General features: G+C 45.7%; 1 protein-coding gene across 1 annotated transcript in view; it reads right to left on the reverse strand.

Moving 5' to 3' along the window:
- Nucleotides 1–27,657, reverse strand: part of LOC147897721 (MIF4G domain-containing protein / MA3 domain-containing protein) — a 177,266-nt gene that overhangs the window by 35,155 nt on the left and 114,454 nt on the right. Inside the window, exons 7-8 of the mRNA XM_087380425.1 lie at nucleotides 15,310–15,392; nucleotides 15,049–15,179 (exon numbers count right to left, since the gene is read on the reverse strand). Coding sequence (XP_087236551.1) covers nucleotides 15,049–15,179; nucleotides 15,310–15,392 — 214 coding nt within the window. The remainder of the gene's footprint in view (nucleotides 1–15,048; nucleotides 15,180–15,309; nucleotides 15,393–27,657) is intronic.

The following is a 27,657-nucleotide window of genomic DNA, read 5'->3' on the forward strand; positions in this document are numbered from 1 at the left end:
TTTTCTCAGAGGAGACCGCCCGAGACGAGGGGTCACTCTGAACATAACTCAGCAGGTGTGGAGATCGAGGAGACCACGTCCACCTCTGCCACCATAGCATGAGACAACCCGACAGACACAGAGCCGAGACATTTTCACCGTTCATGCAGGAGTTACCATTGTGCCGGTTTTCGGACTCCAACTCTCATCCTACCCTAGATAGCACATGATATGTTTTGTACTTGATTTTGCTTGAGCTATTGAGCCCTTTATTTCAATATAGTACTCAGCAAGGGTCTTAGCGCGCCCTTTGCTCCAACCCTTTGTGGCTGGTATGACCTTCTTTCCCTTTTGGTGCACTTTGCACTTTGTCCCATAGGCCCGCGAGGCCTCACGCGGACCTCTCTCTCTCTCTCTCTCTCTCTCTCTCTCTCTCTCTCTCTCTCTCTCTCTCTCTCGCGCGCGCGCGCGCCGTCGAATTACAGGACCATCATGATTGGCCACGTTATGGCCAAGATCTATGCATCAGTTTTGGAAAGCTGTATAAATGACCATGCCGAGACGACAGGACTCAGAGCCAGAGGGCAGGCTGGATTTCGCAGGGATCATTCGACACTTGACCACATCCTCACACTCAGGGCACTAGTAGAGGAGGCGAAGTCACGAAGGCAACGGCTTTATTGTTGCTTCGTGGACTTCAGGAAGGCATTTGACACAGTTCCGCGATTCAGATTGTTTCAGAGGATTCGTCAGATGGGCTTCAGTGGAGAGATACAGTTGGCTATCATGGCTTTGTATGAGAGGGTCACTGGTCAGGTTCGGACACGTGAGGGGCTCTCAGAGGAGGTATGCAGCACGATTGGGGTGAAGCAGGGTTGCCCGCTCTCTCCTACTCTCTTTGGATTATATATTGATGAGCTAGAGATGTTTGTACAAATGACAGGCGGTGTGGGCTCTACTCTCTCAGGATCCTCCATTCCTATCCTCCTGTATGCGGACGATGTGGTTCTCATTTCCTCTACTGCTCAGGGCCTCCAGGCACATATTGAGGCACTCCACAGGTTTTGCCAGGACAGGGGGTTGACCGTAAACCTTGGCAAGACCAAGGTTATGGTTTTCAACACCTCTGATCGTATTTACAGCACGGATGAGTTTTGCTTCACTTATGACGGACAGCCCATTGAGCTTGTTAGAGAGTACACTTATTTGGCGGCAGTTTTCAGGGGACCGGTCTTCACCATGACATATGCAGCACGAGATAGGATTAGTAAAGGATATGCTTCGTTGGCTCATCTTGAGCGTCAGTGTTTTCAGTCCCACTTTCAGCATCCCGATACGAAATCCTTGCTTTTTGATACATTGGTGAGACCAGCTGCGATGTATGCAGCTCCTTTCTAGGCAGGAGACCTCGGCGCTGCAGATTGGAGACGAGTAGAGAGGTTACAGATCATCATGTTCTCTCGGCTCATTAGGGCCAAGGCTACAGTTCCGCACGAGATCATGCTAGCAGAGTTTGGAGCTACTCCCCTTGCATTGGATGCAGCGTTTCAGTCGATCATGTATTTGCACAGGGTTAGGGAGTTTGGAGACTCAACAGCAGGCAGAGCTCGGTTGCCATGGTTAGCACTTGCATCTTCTATGGAGTTGGCACGATCTGGGGCCCGATACTACTCGTACTTCAGACTCACTAGGTGGCTCACATCTCTTGGACTAGACATGGATAGACTGCCTCCCTTCCGATACAGCATGGATGCCCCTCATCTCGAGTTGACTCGCCACGAGCTTAGCCAGGTCACGAGAGCAGACTTGCTGCAGCTTCATACGTATCGCACTTGGATTTATCCCACGCAGCTTTCGACGAAGATGGCCACATATCGTGACCACTTCCTTCGGATCTCAGAGGATGGGTTTGTCATTCCACCAGGCTATACAAGTATCCACATGTCCCACTCACTGAGGATTGCCCTTGGCCAGCTTAGAGTCTCTTCGCATCAGCTCGAGATAGAGGCTGGTAGGATGCGACGCATGGAGGATGGACGACGACCAGGCCGAGAGACCAGGATCTGCCCTTGTTGCACCATGGGAGAGGTGGAGTCAGAGGAGCACTTCATTTGCAGATGCCCGCTATATTATGAGCTCAGAGGTAGATTCCACTGTCTCTTCACGGATGGCTTTGGACCTCTCTCACGAGTGATGGACTACGAGGATCAGCATTGCCTAGCTCTTTATGTCAGGGAGGCCACTATGCTTCGACGAGACTACCTCAGAGACCATCAGCACAGACCAGAGCGTGATAGAGCCCAGCCTGATAGAGCTCAAGCACACGCTATACCAGAGGACAGAGACCAGGAGGAGCATGAGGAGGTCAGAGCTCACACAGGACACATGCCTCCACCCTGTGGATGTACATATGAGATGGTTTGTAGACGCCGCAGGATCTTGTTACATAGGGGACGTACTCGCCGCTTCATCTCCAAACGATCCAGGATGATGGCAGCTTTTCGGAGGAGACTTACTCATGGAGATCTCGCCCCACCAGCCGCTCACCTCACCTTTGCTCAGATTTGTACTCTCATAGCAGGAGGCAGAGTCGATGGACAGGATTTCCAGTATTATTTTGGTTCTCAGACTCCGTGACACCTGGACTTGTATCTTTGCATTGGCATATTGTACTCATCCCCCCATTTTGCACCCAGGGGCGGTTTTCTTGCATCTAGTTTACTTTGTATTTAGGCTCAAATTTGACATTATGTACTTTCACTTGCATTGTATTGCGTAGCACTTAGATGATATTCGACGATGCCTCTTCTTTGTGGCACGTTGATTTTGTGCTATCTTGTATGCAGAGTTCTTGATGTCCCATGGGCCCATTTTGGCCTTTAGTGGATAATAATACACTTTCTCTCTCTCTCTCTCTCTCTCTCTCTCTCTCTCAGGCCTCGCAGGACGTTAATCTCTCTACCCAGTGTACTATGAGATCCGAGGTCGCTACCACTGCCTCTTCAGAGACGGCTCCGGGCTCCTTTCGAGATTCCTCGCCTACCCAGATCAGAGATGCCTCGCGGCCTTCATTCACGAGGGAATCCGACATAGAGAGTACTTACTCAGGCGATGGGGCTTGGTCACATCATCAGACACCTCTCAGAGCAGGATCACAGAGTTCTTCCCATCGAGTGACATTGATCGTCCAGTCTCTAGCCGCCGACGTGACAGAGACCCCGACCCGACGATCGCAGCACGACACACGAGACATCAAGGGGACACACAGATCACTCTGGGGGACCTCCCGTCATTGTTTAGACCCAGGATACGTCCCACGGGAGTCACGGTGGCTCTGGTCTTGCATCAAGCCTCGTCCAAGAGACCGAGACACACGGCACCCCTTGACGGGCACCAGCGTCCCATCACCAGCTATGCACCAGCCAGGGGGACATGACATACGGAGGATTCCGCTCCGCTCCAGTCCTTTTCTTTCCATTGTTACATCCAGATGTATTTGATTATGTATGATCAGACTTAGGATTCAGCACGGGTGATGATGCTCGTTTCAGTAGCTCCACCCTTACTGTGATTTGTATCAGGTTTTCTTTCAGTCTCATAGACCCATCGGTCTTCCGAAGACTAATAAAATTTCTTTCTTTCTTTCTTTCTTTCTCTCACGGTGGTGGATTAAACAACAAAAAGATGGTATAGCATCCACTACCTGGGAAGGGTTTAAAAGAGAGTTCAGAAACACTTCTTACCTCCTGACGAAGCATCCCGAGCTTGGGATCAATATAGGAACCTTCGTCAGAGAAATTTATCAGTGGCAGAATACACTGATAAGTTTCGAGAGAGTGTAATGAAGGTTGACGAACCCCTGCCTCAATCAATCCAAGTGAAAGATTTCATATTTGGATTGAATGATCGAATAAAAATGGAAGTTCACGCTAAGTACGCGAACACGCTGGATGATGCAATAGCTATAGCCCTGAACTATGAGGATGCCAAGGGCAGCAAAACAAGTGGGTTTGCATAGGTCGGAACCCAGTATGGGTATCCGAAGAAATCTCGGTTTAAGAAGAAGTGGACTAGCAGAGGGAGTGGTTCTCAGCCGAGTGGTCAAGCCAAGCAGGCGAAACCGGCTGAAACTCCTAAAGCAAGTACCACCATTGGAGTGAAAAGGAAAGTAACCCCAATGGCAGCCCGGGCTTGGTCTAAGTCTCCCTTGAACCCAGAACAAAGGAAAAAAGCGAGGAGAGAGGGCTTATGTTTTGGTTGCCTTCAACCTCACCAGTGGAAGGATTGTCCACGTAACAAAGATCGTCGGATGGCTGAGATGGTGATCTCAGAGTGCGACGTGGAGATGCAAGGAAGTCCCAGAGCGGAAGAGATACAGATTCAGCTAGCGGGATCTTCTCAAAGGTTAGTACCTTGTTTGTTATGTGTGTCTGTTGCTAAGTTAGTGACGAGTGCACCTGATAACATCCTATCTAAGCCCGCAGCAACGGGGAATACGGCCTTTAATGATACGGAGTTAATTAAAATGAAAGGGCAAGTGGCCAATCATGAGGTCATTGTGTTGTTTGACTAGGCGTCAACTCACAATGTGATTAACTCCAAGCTCGTGAAGAGGCTGAAATTAAAGACAAGTCCATCTGACTATGCGTATACAGTCAGGATGGCAGATGGAAGTTCAACTGAAGTATGGGATCAAAGGGTTACCCAGTTGGAGCTTCGGATTCAGGACTATGCTGAGAAGCTTGATTTTGAGATGACCAAGCTTGCTCATGCAGATATAGCCCTGGGTATGGCGTGGCATTCTAAGAAGAATCCAGCCATTGATTGGAAAAAGCACGTATATCAATTCAAGATGAATGATGTGCTTTATGTCTTGCGAGGTGAGAAAGATCTACCTCAGGGACCGTTGGTTTCCGTGATGGAAATCAGAAAAGCTCAAGTAGAGTTTTTATTCCTTTGCACAGCATCGGTAGAGCCGGTTGATGATTCTTCGGCTAGCACTGATGTTACGCAAAGAGGTGAGATGGCCAAGCTGGCTAATCTTATAATAAAGGAGTTCTCTAAATGTTTTAGGGATGAACTACCTTATGGGTTACCTCCAGAGCGGAAAGTTCAGCATAAGATTAAACTGATCCCGCGGGCAGAACCTGTAAATAGACCTCCCTATAGAATGAGTTTTACTGAAGAGGCGGAGGTGCGTAGACAACTGGAAGAATACCTCAAGTTGGGGCAGATTCAACCAAGTTTCTCACCTTTTGCTTCACCAGTGATATTAAAGAAGAAAAAGGATGATACGTTTCGCCTCTGTATAGATTACAGAGCATTGAATAATATCACTGTTAAGCACAGGTATCCGATGGCTCGGATTGATGATTTGCTAGATGCATTACATGGAGCCGTGATTTTCAGCAAGATAGATCTTAAGTGTGGCTACCATCAGATCCGGATTAGAGCCGAGGATGTGCATAAAACCGCTTTCAGAAGCAGGTTTGGTCATTATGAGTTTTTGGTAATGCCCTTCGGACTTACCAATGCTCCAGCGACCTTCGTCATGCTTATGAACGATTTACTACGTCCGTATATCGGAAAGTTCGTAGTACATTTTATTGACGATATCCTGATATTGAGTAAAAGTATTACTGAGCATCGTAAACACTTAAGAATAGTGTTCAGTACTTTGAGGAAAGCCAGCCTTTATGTAAATAAAAAGAAAACTATACTGTGTATGGTTAGGCTTGAATATTTAGGGTTCATAATTACTCCACAGGGGGTAGAAATGGATCCGAAGAAAGTGGCTGCGATACTAACTTGGCCAATCCCTCAGAGTCTGACCGCGTTGCGATCATTCTTGGGATTTGTCCAGTTTTATAGAAGGCATATCAAAGGATATTCCGGAATAGTATCGCCATTGACTGATCTGACCTCAGATAAAGTACCTTTTATTTGGGGACAGAATCAACAAGAAAGTTTTAACACCATAAAACAAGCTGTGGTCACCGGACCGGTGTTAAAAATAGTTGATCCCCAGAAACCCTTGTTCCTAGAAACCGATGCAAGTGGCATTGCGGTAGGAGCAGTTCTCCTTCAAGAGGGAAGGCCAGTAGCCTTTGAAAGCAAGAAGCTTTCTCCCTCTCAAAGGAATTGGCCAACTCATGAATTAGAGTTGTATGCTGTCATCCATGCTTTGAAACCATGGAGGCATTATCTGTATGGTTCAGAGTTTTATGTGGATGTGGATCATGATACTCTGAAACATTTTTGTAAACAGCCTGACTTGAGGGGCCGCCAAGCTAGGTGGGCAGAGCTCATGCAGGAGTTTAATATAACGATTCGGTACCGAAGAGGAAAAGACAATAAGGTTGCTGATGCGTTGTCTCGCATTATGCACAACCTGAGTTTCACGGTATTAGAGAGTGCTCTAATGACCGAGATAAGAGAAACTCAAAAAGTGGACGAGTTTGTCCAGAGCTTATGGCCTAAGGCTCATGTGTTAAAACCCGGGGAAAATAAAAAGGATGACCTCGCATCCAGAAAAGGCCAAACTTATGCAAGATATGCCATAAGGGATGGTATGCTAGTTAGAAATGGTAAGGTTGTAGTACCTAGTCAGAATGATCTCAGGCAGAGAGTCATTCGACAATGCCATGATAGCCCGTGTGCGGGACATCCAGGAGTCGAGAAGACATATGATCTCGTGAAGCGAGATTTCTTTTGGCCAAAGATGAAAAAGCATATTCATGAATATGTGACACAGTGTTTCTCGTGTCAGGTAAGTAAGGCCGAGCGGGTGAAGCCACCCGGACTTTTACAGCCCTTGGAAATACCACTAAGTAAGTGAGAGAGTATTTCCATGGACTTTATTGTAGGGCTGCCTGCAACGCAAGGAGGGTATGATTCTATCCTTGTGGTGGTTGATCGTCTAACCAAGATGGCTCATTTCATTCCGACTAGAGAGTCTGTTAGTGCCCCGCAAGTGGCGATTTATTTATTAGACATATATTTCGTCTGCATGGATTGCCTAGATCCATAGTGTCAGACAGAGATGTCAGATTTACCGGTCATTTTTGGACGGCGGTATTTGAGGCACTGAGGACTGAGTTGGGAATGAGTAGTGGGGATCATCCTGAGACGGATGGTCAGACGGAGAGAGTCAACCAGACTTTAGAGGATATGCTGAGGGCATATGTGTCATTGAGGCAACATACGTGGGACAAGTGGTTGCCATTGTTGGAGTTTGCCTACAATGATAGAAAACATTCCACTACCAGGTTCAATCCGTTTGAGCTGAACTATGGTTATAGACCCGCCAATCCAACTATAGTTGGAGTACCTCGGAAAGTGCCTAGTGCCGCGAACTTTGTAGTTCAGATGCGGGTTCAGATGCGGGAGATGCTAGCACTTGCAGCTAATATCCGCCAGGCTATGGATAGAGCCAAGGTGTATGCGGATGAAAACGGGTCTATAAGGGTATTTAAGGAAGGAGAAAAAGTTTTTCTTAGAGTTCCTTCGCACTCGAAGTCGTTGACTTCAGGAGAGTGTGCTAAGTTATCACCTCGATACTGTGCGCCGTGGTTGATTCTAAAGAGAATAGGCAGTGTAGCCTATAAATTGGAATTGCCAAGGGGTGTAAGGTGCACCCGGTTTTTCATGTTTCGCGCTTAAAGAAATTTTTACATACAGGTGACTCACTAATCGAAGGTGTGGTTTTGTTTCAGGAGATAGAGGATATTGCAAGGCGCAAACCAACAAGAATCCTGGACTGAGGAACAATGCAAATAGGAAATCGGAAGATACCCACGGTGTTGGTTGCATGGCATGGTCAGCCTCTATCCGAAGCTACGTGGGAATCCGTATATCAGTTGCGGAGAGTGTTCCCAGATTTTATCATCGAGGACGCTGATGTCTAAAGAGGGAAGGAATGTTACGCTCTAGCCGAGGTAGCATGACCTCGGAAGAATCAGTCGACATTTCCCTTAATGGATCTATCTCTGTAATATATGTGCTTGCACTTCATGTAAATGATCGGGAGGGATTTAATGTCAAGGTCCTAGGTGAGGGCTGATAGCACCAGACTAGGTAGATCTAAGGCTAAGGGCCTAGTGCAAAGATTGTGCCTAGGGGCAAGGAATTTAATGCATCCCAAGAGAGGGGTGAAATGTTGCATCAGGAAGGCCCTATATGGATGACATGTGGCATCTAGATCTATCTAGGGAATTGGGGCTTGCTGAGGCTAGTGAGAGAAGAGAAGAGGATTATTCACGTCGATTTTGGTGACGAAGATCTCTGTCTGCTAGTCAGTCTCAGCAAGATTTGGCTGGGAGGTTATTCATGGTGCTGCTCCCGGGATCTGCAGTAGAAGTTAGATAATAGTGCTTTACACTTCACTATCGCCACCCCATGCTTAGCCACACCACACACACCACATAGGAAGCACGACACCTACCACGACATACACTTTGATCACAGCCTCTCACCGGCCTACTCTGGACGCCTAAACAGACTCTTAACCTACATCGATCACATACCACTCATAGAGGACCGTGCTGCCCTGATTAGTCGCACACTCCACAAGGCTGCCCTCCAAATCTTTCCCCACACCACACGGTCCACTAGACCATCACCTCTTGGTTTTGTACCTTGCAACAATTGGTACGATGCGGAGTGCAAGGCTTATCGCCGACAGCTCCGACTTGAAACCAGATGTCACCTCCCGAACACACCAGACACGGTACGCAAGTACCGACGTCTCGTACGTCGGAAGAAGCAGGCTTTTCTTCGTCAAAATGAGGAGGAGCTGCTGCACATCTTGTACAGCAACAACATTTTTTGCGGAGATTCCTTGAGCGTAGGTCCCCATCACCCCTCACCGACACGAGAGTCTGGCACACGTATGCACACCATCTATATGATGTCCCACACCAGCCCACTCCAGACCTCATACACACACCTCGTCCCACCACTTGCACGTTGTTCACCAGAGGGGGAGTCAAGGACGCGACATTGAAACTACACAATGGCCGAGCTAAGGATCACGAGGGGCTATGCACTGAGTTTATCGCATATGGGATCGACACGTTAGCCCCGATCCTAGCAAAGCTATTCAATGACGCTATTTGCCTTGGCTTCCCCCGCACTTGGACACTCAACACCATCACCCCCATCCACAAGGTAGGGGATCCCATGGACCCGAGTAACTACAGGACTATCATGATTGGACATGTGATGTCCAAGATCTATGCAGCTGTATTGGATGCATCGGTCAGCCTGTTCGCAGAGATGAGAGGGCTTAGAGCAGAGGGTCAGGCCGGTTTCAGGCGAGACCATGGGACTATGGATCACATACTCGCACTTAGGAGTGTCATTGAGGAGGCCAGATCACGAAAGGAGAGGGTATACTGTTGCTTTGTGGATTTCCGCAAAGCCTTTGACACAGTACCTCGAGCTCGTCTTATCACACGCCTACAGACACTGGGATTTGATCAGGAGATCATCTGGGCAGTCATGGCACTGTATGAGAGAGTCTCAGGCCGAGTTCGTACAGGCGCAGGTTGGACAGATGAGATCCTGAGTACCATAGGGGTCAAACAGGGTTGTCCCTTATCACCGACCCTATTTGGCCTCTACATCGATGAGCTTGAGACTTTCATGGGGACGTTCAGAGGGACCGGTTGCTCACTTGCCGGGATCATCATCAGGATTCTTCTTTATGCAGATGACGTGGTACTCTTGTCGTCCACACCCGAGGGGCTCCAGCAACACCTAGATGCATTGCAGGCTTTTTGTTTATCCCATGATTTGGAGGTCAACCTTGGCAAGACCAAGGTCATGATCTTTAACACCTCTCAAGCAAACATGCAACGGAAACAATTTACTTTTACTTTGGGTGGGTCACCAGTTGAGATCGTATCCTCATACACTTACTTGGGGGTCATCTTCTCCGGCCCGATCTTCACGATGAGACCAGCGATGCAGGCCAGACTGAGCAGGGGATACGCCTCACTGGCTCGGCTAGAGAGACAGTGCTTTCACTCCCACTTCCAGGACCCTCGGACCAAGGCTCTTCTCTTCGACTCCTTGGTCCGACCAGCCGGTATGTATGGTAGCCCCTGTTAGGGGCCTGACATGTCAAAGATAGAGTGGACACGGGTGGAGCGCTTGCAGATCCTCATGCTCTCACGCATGATCCGGGGGAAACCGTCTGTACCACATCACATCATTCAGGCCGAGTTTGGTGCTTCTCCACTCCAGCTCGATGCAGCCTTTCAGACCATCACATATCTACACCGGGTTAGATCATATGGGGACTGCACATTAGGGACAGCTTTGCAAGGCACAATGGACCGCCAACAGCAGGAGATACATCAGCTTTCACTGAAATGCCAACATCTAGAATACAAAAATGCAGATTTGGAGGCAAGGGTGGCCATGCAAGAGAGCTCCATAGCCAGCTTGAAGCAAAAGACTGTTATCCAAGAGGAGAAAGTTGCTGAAATGGAACAGATCTTGGAAAAAATGAGGGCAAATATGACGCAACAGCCTCAATTAGATTGCAAGCAAGATATAGGCACCTCGAAGAAGGGATAGATGCCAATGAGTACAAAGAGAGAGAAAAAAGGTCACAAAATATTGTCCTACGGGGTCTATCTGAAAAAGAAAAAGAAACACCTCTCTCACTTGCAAAGGACATAGAAGACTTTTTTGCTGAGCACTTTGCCATGCAAGAGGTTGTGGTCTTTGGGGCACACCGGGTAGGAAGAAAGAGGGATGAAAATTCAAGTCATCGGGCAATTGTTTGCACAATGCTTGACACACGTAAGAGAGAAATCATCCTGGACAGCAGCAGGATTTATTTAAAAGGAACACCTTTCTACGTGACAGAAGACCGCACCCCTATGCAACAAGAAGAAAGGAGACGTATGTATGAGACCCGAGTCAAAAAAAGAGAGCAAGGAGCTGAACAAGCTCAATAGGAACGCGAGGCCTATGGGACCCAGAAGAAGCTGAAAGTCATGTTTTGGAATTGTAGAGGCTTTCCTTGGCATAAAGGAGCTGGTCTGAATGAAGTGTTACATGATGCAGACATTATCTTTCTTGCAGAGACTTGGGAAAGGGATATACGCAGGATACCTAAAATGGATGGCTATTTGGTGCACTCCGTCTGGCAAAAGCAATCAGGCCTACGAGGGCAGGGAGGGATAGCATGCATATACAAAGACCATATACACGACAAGATCTCTATGGTCAAAGATGACATCCATAAGCGCTACATATGGGTTATGGTAAAAGGAAGCCCTTTGCCATTGTATATTGCAGGATGCTACATTCCTCATAGAGAATCCCCCTTCTACCAGAGGCATGAGATTGACCCATCCCAGCCATTTGGGGACCTATGCTTAGATATTGCTATGTTCAGCAAACAAGGAAATGTTATGCTTATTGGGGACCTAAATGCACGCATAGGAGACTCACAATTTCAATATCCCACACAGCAAGAATACATAAAGGAGCATGAGATAGACATTGACCCCAGCTAGTGTAGATGCTCGAAGGATAAAGTGGTGAATGCACATGGTACAGCATTGGAGCATTTGATGAATGGTATGCACATGTTGGTGGTAAATGGCATAGCCCTTTTCCCAAAATCTAATTCCCCTACTTGTTTCCCTGCCAGTGGGGGGGCTAGTGTAATTGACTATGCATTGATTCATCTGGAAGCTTGCAATCTTATACACAATTTCTCACTTGGCCCGAAATCTCTTGATTCAGATCACATACCACTCTATGTAGAGCTTAATATATTGCTGGCCAAGGCAACTTTGGAGGCGCATAAAACAGCTGAGTGTGGCTATCAGGTGAACGAGGCAAAAAAGGTGGAATATGCTGAAAGTTTAGAAGCATGTCTGCTGAGAAAACAGAAATTTGGCTGGGCACAATTGAAGAATGCCATTCTCACCACAGCTAAGACAGTTTTAGGGTGCAAAAAGAACAGTAAAGAGCGTAAGAAAGGGCTGCCATGTAATGACTGGTTTGATGCTGAATGCAAGGCAGTTAGGAGTGCACTAAAGGGGATTCCAATGGGAGATGAAAGAAGAGCAGCCGAGAAGCGTCTTCTTTAATCTTTGAAGATACCATATATAAGAGCCTTCTTTAGCTCTCAATGTACCAGACACAAGGGCTTATGTTCTCCTAACCTAGAAATAGTTTTATTCTTTCATTTACTTTGAATTGATCATGTTTACCATATTCTAGTTCAAACTATCACTGGTAGTGATGCTCATGGTACTTGCTAATCTACAACTCTAGGCACAAGTGCATGAGAAACCCTCAAGCATAATGGGATTCTCACTCAATGAAAAATTTTCCTTTTGCTTTGATCCCTTGTTGCTATATGGATACTATATTTTCCCAAGTGGGAGAATCCTTTTGAATAGGGCTATCTAAAAATAAATACCTTACTTCTTTACTCTCACGGGTTTTATCCAATGGATCTGCAAGAGTTAGCTCTCACGCTCTCTTCACGTCCCATCCAATCCACGTCGCAGGTCGTTCACCAGTAGCCTACGCTGCAACATTCGTTTCATCGTAGATCACAGATCCCCTCTCATCCTCTAACCCTGGCTCTGATACCAAATATCACAAACTTTCTCTTTTTCCTACTGCAGATCACGGGAGTAGCACCGATATTGTTCCACCCAGCCAACCTTGCTGAAGCGTGAGAGCTAACAGAGAAAATTCGAATTCCAAACGCATACGTGAACTGTTCATTCTCTTCTCTCTCTAGCTTCAACAAGCCCCATCTCCCTAGATGGATCTAGATGCCACATGTCATCATCATAGGGCCTTCCTAATGCAACATTTCACCCCTCTCTTGGGATGCTTTAATATCCTTTGCCCCTAGGCACATTCCTTGCATTAGGCCCTTAGCCTTAGATCCACCTAGTCTGGTGCTATCAACCCTCACCTAGGACCTTGACATTAATTCCCTCCCGATCATTTACATGAAGCGCAAACAAATAATTACAAACATAGATCCTTTAAGGGAAATGTCGACTGATTCTTCCGAGGTCATGCTACCTCGGCTAGAGCATAACATGATAGGCCACACACTAGCCAATATGGAACGGTGTTAGAGTGAGAGATCACCTGATATACAAAGGCACATGGGCAGCAGGCACTAGGAAAGGCTCATTTCCAATTCCACCCTTGATCACAACTTCACCTTACGAGCAGTCATTGAGGAGGCGAGATCTAGATCCCAGAAAGTCTATGCCTCTTTCGTAGAGGCTTTTGACACAGTCCTACGAGCCCACCTCATCGGGAGACTTAAGGAGATGCAAATACCAGGTGTCATGATTTGGGGTGCAATGAGCCTATATGAGTCAGTCATAGGTAGGGTAAGTGCACCTGGAGGACTATCAGCTTGGATTGAGAGCACGATCGGAGTGAAGCAAGGATGCCCCCTTTCTGCGACACTCTTTGCGCTCTACATTGATGACATCACGACTTTCATCGACCGCCTAGGATGAGAGGGATCTTTGCTTGCAAACTTGACGATACAGATCTTGCTATACGCAGATGACATAGTTCTCATCTCCTCTTCTGCAGCAGGCCTACAGCGACATCTCAAGGCCCTAGAGGTGTTTTGCAAGGAGAGAGACTTGACGGTCAACCTTGGCGAGACCAATGTTATGATCTTCAACACCTCACTAGCAGTACTTCAGCGACACTACTTCACATCCTGAGGATAGTCAGTGGAGATAGTACATCATATACCTATCTTGGGGCAGTTTTTGCAGGGCCTATCTTCACAATAACACATGTGGCACGGGCACAACTCACACGAGGGCAGCAAATGAACAGCAAGAGGTGACACTACCACAGGATACCGAGCGAGCACAAAGACACGGCACCGACTTCTATGCCTTCAAGCCAGCTCAAAGACACACTGGGCCACACTATTACTGTTTGTTCCGTAGTTAGTCTATTACTTTGGAGGCTGACCTTAATGGCCCTATGGCCAAATTTAGTAATACACAACATATTCTTTAAGACAAGCATCTTTTCTCTCATGATGCTTCAATGTCTTTATTCCTTTGTAACACAATAGAGGTTTACTTGATGATAAATAAGCCTGATGTTATAGCTCATGTTTGTTTCATTGGGTCAGATGTTACAGCTATCATTTGTGAATCACATAACAGTTCTAAGCCGAATGAGATTAAAACTGACATTTTCTCAATCCCCACATTAAAACTGACATTTTCTCAAGCGTAGATTTTAGCCACAGCAGCTTAAACTTTCTTATCCAAAGTCAGCTTCCTTCAACCTCTGGTTGAGAATAATGTGAGCTCAGTAATATGATCCTTGGGGTTAGGAATAGAAAGCAAATAATTAGAATCAACCCAACAGAATTCCTTCTGGTAGCGGAGTTGGGATCCACTTCTCGGTAAGCCTTCGGCTGGTCATAAAGCTAGTCTTTTGAAATAAATTCTATCTCCATTGTTCAACCTGAACTCCCTACTTATCCCTTATCATCTTTTCAACTTCAGCTCTATTCTATTCACTTGACCCCAGCCTGTAGTCCCTTCTTCAAAAAGTGCCAAATGTGGTTAGCTTCATCATTTCCAAGCTACTCCATCATAAATATAACAAAGAGCCGAATGGAATCTTGTACCATGAAGTTCCCTGCCCTTGACCATACTATGTTGGCTTTAACATTCTCAAATGCAAACAACATTGACCTCCATAAAGGGGCTTCAGAGCATGGCTCTGGATTATACAGTGCAAATAATACAAGGTGTCCTTTGCATTAAGTTGCCCTTACAGGTCTAGCCAGATGGTAATTACGTTAAAGCAGAAGGGCCCAATTTTCGTTTGGGCTGGGAATGGCTTTAACAATCCATGTAGCTGCCATTTTCTGTGCAGCTGTGTTTATATTGACAACCCAAGTCCCACTTCTTCCTTTTGTTTGTATGGAACGACCATTTACTTGAGAGATCATCCTCCATATGCAACAAAACAAAACCATACAGAAAGAATACAGGTAGCAAGTTATAGAGGAAATGTTACTCTTTTTCCACCCGAAAGAGTTGTCCCTGCTTGAAGAGCAGCGATTTTCAATTCTGCAGAACGGCGTTGTGCTTCCAAAACAAAAATTTTCATGGCCATCGGATCATCTGCTCTCAGTCCCATTCCGCATGCTGCAAAAATACATGTCAGCTTCCTGCTTTGCATCAACAAAAGATATATTTCAAGAGGTGTATTGTAAAACCAAGCAGCGCACTATCAAGCAGCAAAATTAAATAAGTTTATCTGAGATGTGAATCTTACACTCTAAGATTGTCAATATCATTGCCACATCCTGCTCCTCCAAACGGTTACACAATAAGCACAAGAAGTTGTACATCAAATCACTGCCACAGCAAATCGCAATCTTTTAGAATGTCACCATAATTTGTAAGCTTACAAACGTATTTGAACTTAGCATGTCACTGCCACCAAGCTGTAAATACTCCAAAGTCAAAATTCCAGTTGACCATTCATTGATCATAATTAATCAGTTCTTCATTTATTTAATTATGTTCAAAAAGTTATATTAATTGGTCAAAGTATTGACTTCGGTCAAAGATACTTAACCTCGGTTAAGTAAGCCTAAAACGGGTTAGGAAGTCTTGGCGTATGCCTAGAGGGTTAACTGCAGTTAACCAAAGAACTTCTGACTCCGATCAGAAAGAGTTGACTTCGATCAACAAGACTTGGCTTCGGCCAAAGCAGACTAACTTCGGTCAACCTAGATCATTACCGACTCCGGTCGGAGAATTCTGGCATTAATTAAAGCACCTTGACCCCCTAGTCAAAGCCCTTAATTACGGCTAGAAGGGTTGGCTTCGGTCAACCATAGAGCTAATGCTGTGTGCACATGTTTGCTTGGTGGGGACGCCCACAAAGACTAGGATTAGTCTAGAATCTATTGCAAGCAAAAGAGGTAACGATTAATGGGTGCCATGGCTATGTGCGCCTTAATTAATTGGTGCAGGTACTAAGAGGTGATGAACGCTCAAGCCATAAGGAGCCTAGCAAGCGACCAAGGTTTGTTCATGTGACCAAGTGCTTCGAAGATCCCAGAATTTGCCCTTTCAGGCATGTAATTAGAGTTAATCTAGATTTTTGACACTTGGCATGTTGCCAAAATAATTAGGCTGGGAGCTCCTTGTAAAATGGGATTCACATATAACGTGAGCTGAACTCTTATTCAGTTTTCGTTATATGAATAAAGACCTTCGGGGGGGTCCAGCCCGACTGTGGTCCTAGGCCCTAATGTGCTTGTGAGAGAGAAAGAAAGAAAGAAAGAAAGTTTATGAATGTCCACTAGAGACCTAAAAAGGTCTATGGGACAAAAGAGACCTGCTTATACATCAGTACAGAGAGGGCCATAGGCAACCTCCCTGAGAGTATCATCAGATTCCTCCAAAAAAACAAAACACATAGAACATAAAACATAAAAGGAACAAAGTACTAGGCTATGGAGTGGCCATTACATCAGTTTAAGACTGAGGGTTTTTAGATTTTGTCTTAAATTCTCTAATCACTGCAAGACCATCACGATATACTGCTCATTTTCTTGCTTCCCTGGCTGCCCGAACCTTAGCAAGCTCGGTAGCTTTGTTCTTCAATTGGGTTCTTGTAAGCTCCTCAGCAATCCATATCTTTGTCCCCTTCAGCTTATAGGATTGTTGTAGAATCCTCTTCCTGAGTGTCTTCGAGTTGAAGGTGATGACAACGTGTCCATTCCTAAGCGATAAATAAACTGGGGAAGCCTCCTCTTCATCATCATTCTTGTCATCAGTTGGGCTTGTTGACCAATCAATGGCCAGGACTGCTGCCTTGATTCTGTCGATTGCCTCCTCGAAAGTGTCATCCTCGTGCTGCCAATCGGGTATTCCCCCTATCCGAATCTTCATAGCATTTTCTTGGATCTCTGTTTGGATGTCAACCTTGGGTTCAGCTGTCACTTTCACCTGGATAAGCTCTCTAACCGTGGAAATCAGCTGTGATGTTGGGGGCTCAGCTTTACATGTTTGTACAACTACTGCAATAATCTCCTGCTTCCCTGGGCTTTCCAAAGCTGCAATACGAGCTAGGGCTTGGGTGAGCTGGGACCTCAGGTCTCGCACTTCTTGCTGGAGATGGTAAATCTGCTCTTGCGGCTTGGTCGGCGTCAGGGGAGGTTGAATCTTATACCTAGAGTACGCTACCATGGCGGAGTAAAGCTTGGGGGGATAAGGGGAGGATGGGCTGGCCAAATCGACTATCCCCCTTTTGGCTGGACTAACCCCTTGGCTAGGCTTGGGGTACAGCCCAGCCAAGAGTGGGGAGAGGAAGTGGAGAAGGGCTGAGCGACGGACGAGGGGAGGGGGCTGAGCGACGGACAAGGGGAGGGGGCTGAGCGACGGGGGCGGGGGGGGGGGGGGGGGCTGAGCGACGGACGAGGGGAGGGGGCTGAGCGACGGGGAGGGGGGGAGCTGAGGGAGGAGGGGGGGGGCTGAGAGAGAGAGAGAGAGAGAGAGAGAGAGAGAGAGAGAGAGAGAGAGAGAGAATGTGATCTTCTCAGCAAGAAGGCATAATCGACTAACGCTGATTTAATAGAACACTTCTATGGAGAGATGGGCTATCTTGGGTTTCATTGGTATCAGAGCATGAGACATCAGAAGAACTTTGCATTCGTCAAAGCATGGGTTACAAGATATGCGCTGGTACTGGTTGCGGGTTGTCTAGTTGATCTCAAGAGAAGATTTACAGAGGCATGTGAAGACGCGGTGCGGTGGAAAAACTCAAAAAGAGGAAGAGAGGCCATCGACAGCTCTGACGAGTCAAATTGCAGACTTTTGCCACCTTTTGCAGATTCTATTTGCAGATTTTTGGGCATTGAGCAGAGCATTGTGATGCATTTTGAGCCTTTGATAGGCTGTGACAATATTTGTCACTAAGGGCAGATTTTCTTTGGCAGATTTTATTTGTGCATCTTACATCCCAAGAAGGGATTTTACTTGTTAAGTTAGCTGTATTTCTGAGTTTATCTGGCAAAAATGGCACATAACAACTCAAATGAGGTGTTCGGTGTAGGCCATCTTCTGGTGGTTCTAGTGATGCCCTATAGGCCATGGTATGTGCCTTGTAGGCATACATGTAGGCACTTGTAGTGTTAGTGCCTTTTAGGCCACATAGGACACTTAGTCCTATGTGACACCTAGGACACTTAGTCCTAGGTCTAGGTACAAGTACCTTGTACTCCTATCTTTCATTATCTAAGATTTGACGTGACAGACTCTATCGACTCTTTGCAACCTGCATTCTCTCTTTGCCTATCGATCCTACAGTGGTATCAGAGCAACATTTAGATTCGTCTCCTACACCCGCTCCTCTCATCCGTACTACTCTGTACCTGCGCCGTACAATCGTACGGTTTCGTACTTGCTCAGCATCGTACCTGAGATCCTATGCTGTACATGTGCCATACCTGATCATCGTCGTACCTACTGTTCACGTGCTGTTGTACAACGTACCTTTGCCGTACTGCCTTCCGTACCTGCGTTCCATACTCCCCCGTACTGCATTCCGTACATGCGCCGATGTACAGACGTACACTCAGCTCCGTACATGAACCACCGTACATCTACGTACCTGCATTTCGTACAGCCACCGTACAACTCAGTACATCCGCCGCTGTACAACCGTACACTACTCTGCATCCGTACATCCGTACATTGTACCTGCATCCCTGCATTGTACTTGCATCCGTACATTGTACCAGATCCATATGTTTGTACATACATCGTACACTGGACTTGTTATGTACATCCGTACATCTACACCGTACCTGTTCTGTACAAAACAGTTGTCCGTACAGCTCGTTCTTGTCCCAAGAGTTCCGTACAGGTTTGGCACGTGAGAAGTCTTTTGCAGGACATTGGGAAATTTGGGGCTTTCAATACCTTTCATCTCCTCTAGTTGCAACTTCTTGCAAGAACACTAGAGATTCAAGATTTGGTCTGCAATACATTGTGTCACATTTGCAGGACATTGAGTCAAATTTTCAGACATTGAGTCACTTTTCCAGGACATTAAGTCAGATTTGCTTACATTGGGTCACATTTGCAAAAAAATCAGCAAAATTTGGGGCTTTTCTGCATTCGCCCTCTTTTTGGCCTATTTGCCCTCAATAAATTTGGGGCTTTTGCCAGATTTGCTATTTTTTGCAATGAACATTACCTGTCACAGTCACATTTGGGTCAAATCTGCATTTGCCCTTTGATTTGGGTCAGAAATTTGCAGATATTTGCTGTCATTTTTGGACAGCCAGCTTTTTGCAGTGATAGCCTTGAGGCTTTTGGGTTTTCAGGTATTTTTCACGGTCACATTTGGGTCAAATCTGCATTTGCCCTTTGATTTAGGTCAGAAATTTGCAGATATTTGCTGTCATTTTTGGACAGCCAGCTTTTTGCAGTGATAGCCCTGAGGCTTTTGGGTTTTCAGGTCTTTTTCAGGGTATCACATTTGCTATGGCTGGGAACAATCAAGATCTATTTCGCATTCTTCGTGAAGATGATAAGTTGGATGGCACCAACTATCCGAGTGGTCTTATCTCATGAAACATATTCTTGTTGCAAAGCATTTGTGGAATATTGTTTCTGGGGCTGATCTGAGGCCAGCCAATGCTACAGTGGTTGCCTCTACTGCTGGTTCTTCTGCATGGGGTACTCCTCCTGATGCCTCTTCCTCTAGCACTCCTGCTGCTGCTCTTCCAACTCAAGAACAGTCAAGATGGGATGCAAGAGATGCAAATGCACATTCATGCATTGCTTTATCATGCAAGAGGATCATTATTCCACACATCCGGTCTTGCAGGACAGCAAAGGATGCTTGGGATAAATTGGCTTCTCTCTATCAGATTCACAATGAAGCTCGTGTTGCATATTTGAGAAGGCAATTACAGGAAGTCAGTATGAATGAAGGTGAGTCAATGGATGCATACTTGACAAAGGTCAAGGACCTCATGGAATAGCTTGCCAACATTGATGAGGTGGTGCCAAATTCACAGCTTGTCAATACCACATTGAATGGACTGCCAGATACATATCAAGGGTTTGCTACAACCCTTCAATTAGTGGCCATGGGTAATCCAGACCACTATTCTTTTGATCAGCTAGTTACTTTGCTTTTGCAGGAAGAGCAAAGTAGAGCCAATAGACAAGCCATTATTCCTGATCATGCATTTGCTTCACATCATACAGGAAGAGGCAAGGCTTCCAAGCCTATGGGCAAGCCAAAATCTGCGCATAGCAGCTGCAATTCCTCCCATGCATCTAAAATTACAGCAGATAAGGCAAAGAAGAAGACATGCAACTATTATCGCAAGCCTGGACATGACATTTCAGAATGCAGGAAGCGCATTGCTTCAGAGAAAAAGAAAGCCGGATTGACAATTAATACCTCTCATGCTATTGAATCCCATAAGCCAGAAGATGCTTCACATGCACATGCTCTTCAGGATGATTGGGCATGGGCTGTCCATTGCTCATTTGACCCATCCAAAGCTGATGCACTCTTTACTGCTAATGATGCTCAGTCCTGGTACTTTGATAGTGGTGCTTCCAAGCATGTCACTTCTTGCAGACAGTTGTTTCATTCTTTAATTGATGCACCTCGAGGGGGGACTGTTACATGTGCTAATAATGCTTCATATGCTGTAAAAGGAGTTGGAGATGTGCAGCTCACATCCATTTCAAGCCATCCTATCACTCTGATAAATGTTATTTTTGTGCCTGGCATTGAAGTCAACTTGATTTCAATTTCAGCAATTGCTACTTCAGGTTTCAGAATAATTTTTGATGGCAACAGATGTCTAGTTTATGATCTTCATGATGAGAATGCCACAGATGCATGCTTAAGGCCAAGTCTTTGCCCAATAAATTTTGGCTTGATGCAGTAATGTGTGCCAACTATGTGCTGAATAGATCACCTACATGGGCATTGAAGACTATTACACCTTATGAAGCATGGAAAGGCAGGAAGCCTTCACTTTCACACATGAGAGTTCTTGGGTCTCTTGCATATGTTCATGTACCATCTCAGCTGAGACATAAGCTTGATGACAAGGGAATCAGATGCATATTTATTGGTTACAGCCAGGAGAGCAGAGGGTATCGGTTATATCAACCAGTGATTGGAGAAGCCGCTCTAGGAGCTCCCACAGCAGAGCAGAAAAGATGGGACTCTAGAGATGCACAAGCTCTTTCAGTAATTTCTCTTTCTATCAAGAGGTTCATTATACCTCATATTCGGTTATGCAAGACATCTATGGCAGCTTGGGTAATACTGGAGAGTATGTTTGCAGCAAGAAACGATGCCAGAGTTTCCTTTCTAAAGCGAGAACTTTCCCATACACATATGGAGGAGGGAGATTCCATGAATTCTCACCTCACGAAGCTTCAGGATCTCAGGGAACAATTGCTAAACATTGATGAAGTCATTCCGGATTGAGAGATGATCTCCACCACTCTGAACTCTCTTCCTGAGTCCTATCTCGGTTTCCACACCTCGCTGAATTTGTCATTGAGGGGGGGCAGCAATCCTCTCTCCTTTCACGAGTTGGTAGGACTTCTGTTGCAGGAGGAACAAACACGCAGAAATATGGCAACCCGGGCTGGCGAGCATGCTATGCTCTCCAAGTTCAAGCCCAAGGGTAAAGGGCAGCATAAGCCACATGCCCATCAGCCCACACATCAGCATAAAGCTGATTCTGGATAGCCTTCTGATAAGGCACAGGGTGATACAAACAAGCAGAAAAAGAAGGGCATCTGTCATTATTGCAAGAAGCCAAGTCATTATATTGGAGAGTGCAAGAAGCGCATAGCCAAAGAAAAGAAAAGGGATTCCGGTATGTGTTGGAGATAAGTGCACACTAAGTGTACTATTTCCTAGTCTACAATAGTCTAAGTCTAAGTCTAAGTCTAAGTCTAGTCTTTATGTCTTGAGTATATGCCATGTGGCACTTCTACAATTATCCCATAAGCACTCTTGCTTTATGTCTTGTACTTTGGCCCATATATTCAATGGGTCACATCATTGTAAACTATCAGTCTAGCTTGTGTCTTGTCTACACTCTTCTCAAGGTATCTCTTATCTTTCAGTCTTGTCATCTCATTTCTAGTTTCTAGTTCTAGTTCTTTCTTCCATATTCCAACATGGTATCAGAGCATGTAGATCCCCTCTCCTCTCCTCTCACTTTTCCTCTCCTCTCACTTTGCTGCAGCCATAGCTTCGTCTTCTCCTTTCAGTTTACCTCTCCCTCCGGCATCTCTCTCTTCAGCCTCTCGTGGCACCTCTATCTCTGCACCGCCCTCTTCTACGCTTCTGCTGGCCGCCTCTTCTCTGAGTCTGCCCTCTTTCTGCCCCGCCATTGCGCTCCAGATCTGCGCGACTCTGCTGCGTGTACGCTTGCTCCGCCTGCTCCAAATCTCTTGCGCCAGATCTGCGCTTCAGATCTGTGCAGCTCAGCCACAGATCTGAGCACCAGATCTGCTGTCACGCCAAATCTGCGCAGCACTCTACTGTCACGACAGATCTAGCACCTGTTCCTGCTATCCGTACAGCTCTGCGCCGTCATCCGTACATCGAACAGATCCGTACAGTTCTGCGTCGTCGTCCGTATGTCATCCGTACTCTGCACGACATCCGTACGTCGTCCATACTTTGCACGACATCCGTACGTCGGCCGTACTCCATACTCTGCTCGCTGTCCGTACAGTCCGTACGAGTGTACCGAATCCGTACCTGCACAGGTTGACGACTTCTCCAGCTCCATCTTCACGAAGATATGCATCCTTTTTACACTTCTACTTCTGCCCGGGATTAAGGTACTGAGCTTTTGCCTCTTTCAGTTTGCTGAACAGTCTCTCCTTTTTTGCTGGTTCCACCTGCTTCGATGGGCTGTCATATGCTATGGCCCTGACAAAGTGGTGAGAGAACCGGCTTCTGGGATCTCTTCCTCTCATTATTTCTGCAATATTGTAAGGGAATAGACACTGCCCTTGCATCCTAGCAAGAGGTAAGACCTTCCCACATGGCATCTTCCTCTCATTCTCTCATATCTATTGACAAATCCAATGGGTCCAACTTTCATACTTGGCAGATCAAAATCAGGTGCCATCTTATGAAAGAAGGCCTTTGGGACATTGTTCACCGTGATGCTCCCGAAGGTCCATCTGAGCAAGTTGTCGCCGCCAAGAACGACAAAGCCTATGCTATCATATTGCTCGGCCTTGGAGATGATTACATTCATCACATCTCCGACATACACTCTGCTCCTCAAGCATGGATCACTTTGGATACTCTTTTTGGAGCCCGATCTAAAAACTCTAAAATTGCACTTATGATCTCATTCTTTGATCTACATATGCAGGAAGGAGCTACTATAGCCTCTCATGTCAATTATCTTCACAGTCTTATGGTTCAGCTTGCGTCAGTCAAGTCTCCCATCTCCGAAGATATTGCTATTACTGTGCTTCTCAAAAGCTTACCTGACTCCTATGCTACTCTTGTCACTACCTTCAAGTATCATAATAATCCTTCTCTTGAGGGTATCATCAATGCTCTCCAAGAGGAAGAAAGAACTCAACAACGAAAGGTAACTGACACTGCATTTTTAGCAAAGAAAGGAAGTTCTAAGGTAAGAAATCCTTGCACCCATTGTGGCAAAACTAATCATGTGGAGAAGGACTGTTTCAAGGCTCATCCATGCACCATTTGTGGCCGTGATAATCACCGGGAGAGGGACTGCTACTCCAAAACCTCTACATCAGCTCCTGCATCTACCTCAGCCCATGTTGCTGCGACATCTCCATCAGCTGATCCTGTTGTTCCTTCCTCACATGATGAGAAGTGGGCTTTCTGATTACTTCTATGTCTTGTCTACCACCTTGACCACCGATGATGTAGGTCAAGGGGTTCTAGTGTCTTGGTCTTTCTATTTGTCTACAGTCAGTCTTCTGTCTATCTAGTCTTGTCTGTCTGTCTATTTGTCTATCTGACTGTGTTTTAGATCCATCTTGTCCCTACCCTTGTGGACCCATATGAGGATATCACTTGAGGAGGGGTGTCTCAGGATCTTTTGTCTGTTATGTCTTGTCTCTCAGTCTATCAGTCTTTATGTCTGTCTTCTAGTCTTGTCTTTCTGTCTTACTCCTAGTGTCCACTTAAGGAGGGTGTTGGAGATAAGTGCACACTAAGTGTACTATTTCCTAGTCTACAATAGTCTAGTCTAAGTCTAAGTCTAAGTCTAAGTCTTGTCTTTATGTCTTGAGTATATGCCATGTGGCACTTCTACAATTATCCCATAAGCACTCTTGCTTTATGTCTTGTACTTTGGCCCATATATTCAATGGGTCACATCATTGTAAACTATCAGTCTAGCTTGTGTCTTGTCTACACTCTTCTCAAGGTATTTCTTATCTTTCAGTTTTGTCATCTCATTTCTAGTTTCTAGTTCTAGTTCTTTCTTCCATATTCCAAGAGTATGGCTGTATCACATGCATCAGGTCCACATTGCCATAATGGAGGAGATGTTGCAGCCAACTTGATTGAAGAGCACTATGCCTTTTTGACTTGCACTTCAGATTTTTTAGTGGGTTGTTCAAATACTACAACCACTAATGATGATGACCCATATGCTTTTTTGACTTGCAGTTACGATCCTTCAAAGGATGAATGCTCTTTCAATGTTGATGAGACACTACATACTTGGTATTTTGATAGTGGTGCTTCAAAGCACATCACTTCCAAGAAAAATCTGTTTGTAACTCTGCATTCTTCACCCACCAAGAAGAAGGTCACTTGTGCAAATAATTCTTCTTATTCAGTGTGTGGAGTGGGAGATATTATTCTCACATCCACTGATGGCACAGATTTCAGAATTTCAGATGTACTCTATGTGCCAGGTATAAAGAAGAATTTGCTTTCAGTGTCCTCACTCAATAGAGGAGGATTTCAGGTTGTTTTTTATAATGACAAGTGTGCAGTGAGAGACAAAGAAAATGAATATGCTTTGAGGTTGTCTGGCACTTTGTATCGGGGTCTTTTTCAGCTTGATTTATATGAAAAAAGATCCCATCTTGCATTATCAGTTAGCACTCCCACTGCTGCGATGCACAATGCAAAGTTATGGCATGCCAGGTATGGGCACATGAGCTATGGCAGCTTAATGACACTTCAGAGGCATGATAAGGTTGATGCATTACCTCCTTTGGAGTCGCCTCCTCCTCATGCATGTGAAGGTTGCATTCTTGGCAAAATACATAGGCTTCCCTTCAAGAAGGATGGTGCAGTGAAAGCTACAAGAAAATTGCAGCTTATTCACAGTGATGTCTGCGGTCCCATGAGGACACCTGCTTTTGGGGGTTATCTCTATTTTGTTACATTCATAGATGACTTTACCAACTACACTTGGGTCTATGGTCTCAAGGCAAAATCACAAGTGTTTATGCATTTCAAACACTTTGTGGCTATGGTTGAAAATGAGACAGGACTCAAGGTGCAGACACTTCGCACAGATCGAGGGGGGGAATACATGTCTCATGAATTTGAGACATTTGTGAAGGAAAAAGGCATTATGCATCAACTTACAGTGAGGCTTACACCTCAACAGAATGGCAAAGCTAAGCGGAAGAATCGCACCACCATGGAAATGGATAGATGCATGCTCACAAGTAAGAAGTTGCCTCACAGGTTTTGGCTGGAAGGCCTCATGTGTGCCAACTATATTTTAAATCAGGCTCCCACAAAGGCTTTGAAGACAATCACTCCCTATGAGGCATGGCATGGGAGAAAGCCTTCAGTGGACCACTTCAGAGTTTTTGGTTGTGTTGCATATGCCCACGTGCCTGTGGAGTTTAGACACAAGTTGTCAGATAAGACACTAAAATGCATTTTTGTGGGATATAGTTCACAAAGCAAAGGCTATCGTCTCTACAATCTTGCTACACACAAGATTTTTGTCAGTAGAGATGTCATATTCTCTGAAAATTCTGCACATACAAATGTTGAATTTCAGATTCCGGCCTCTTCAGATTTGAGGGGATGCCTCCTATAGCATTTGGTTCCCCCGCTGAAAATCAGAATTTACAGCAACCTCCGCCAGCTCCACAAGTACAGATTCAGCCCCCAGCTGAATTGGTACAGCCTCAGGGTGTGGATGAAGTTGTCAGGCAAGAAATTCAAGAGATACATGCAGCCAAAACAGTCCCGCATTGGTTGCTTCTGCCTGGCAGAACTCGAAGTGCAGTAAGGCAGATGGAGGGAGCTCATTCAGTTGAATCAGCTTATGCAGGTACTCTTCTTGATGAGGAGGAGCCTGAGACATTTGAACCTCCGAGTTCACAGCACGGAAATGGACCGGGCAGGTTGGAACTGTTTGCAAAAGAGCTGCGTTGAGAGGCGAGCAAAAGACAATGTCCATTGGATGAATGCCATGCACGATGAGTTGCAGTCCATTCATAAAAATCAGACTTGGGATGTTGTGGATTTGCCACCAGGTAAGAATGCCATAGGTACACGGTGGGTTTTCCAAGTCAAAAGAAAGCCAGATGGGTCCATTCATCGGTACAAGGCAAGGCTGGTTGCAAAAGGATATGCTCAGAAAAAGGACATAGATTATGAGGAGACTTTTGCTCCTACATCCAGGATGACAACCATCAGGTCAGTTATAGCCATGGCTGCAAATTTTGAATGGAATGTTCATCAGTTGGACATTAAAACAGCTTTCCTTAAGGGAGACTTGTTGGAAGAGGTTTATGTCAAACAACCTCCGGGCTTTGAAATTTCAGGAAATGCACTTCAGGTATGCAAGCTGAATAAAGCTTTGTATGGGCTGAAACAAGCCCCACGTGCATGGCATGCCAAAATTGATGCCTTTCTGATCAGCAAGGGGCTGCACAATAGTCCAACTGAGAGCACCCTCTACATCAAGAAGGATGGGGGGGATATTCTGGTCATCATTCTTTATGTAGATGACACCGATCAAATGAGGAAGTAATTGCAGATTTCAAGGCCCAATTGAAAGCTACATTTGATATGTCAGACTTGGGCTTGTTACATTTCTTTTTGGGGATCCAGTTTATTCAAGAGAAACGTGGCATTGTTATGTCTCAGTCCAAGTATGTTCAAAAGCTCTTGGACAGATTCAACATGCATGATTGCAAGCCTATGTCCACTCCCATGGAGTCGGGGCTGAAGCTTACAATGCATGATGCGGGTGAATCAATTGATGTCACACTCTATAGTCAGGCTATTGGATGCCTCATTTATCTCTGCAATACATGACCTGATATTCAGTTTTCAGTTTCTCAGGTGAGCAGGTATATGCACAGCCCAAAGATTCTGCATTGGCAGGCTGTAAAACGCATCTTCCGTTACTTGCAAGATACAAAGTCTTTTTACTTGATGTTTCCCAGGGGGGGTGACTTGCAGATGCATGCTTACAGTGACTTAGATTGGGCTGGAGACTATGATACTAGGCAGTCCACCAGTGGGAATTGTTTCTTTCTAGGACATGCTTGCATTTCTTGGTTGAGCAAGAAATAGTCTACAATGGCTACCTCCTCATGTGAAGCTGAGTACAGGGCA

Source organism: Dipteris shenzhenensis, chromosome 10 (genome assembly GCF_047967505.1).
Source record: "Dipteris shenzhenensis isolate YYH24624 ecotype China chromosome 10, Dip_SZ_1.0, whole genome shotgun sequence".
NCBI classification, from domain to species: domain Eukaryota; kingdom Viridiplantae; phylum Streptophyta; class Polypodiopsida; order Gleicheniales; family Dipteridaceae; genus Dipteris; species Dipteris shenzhenensis.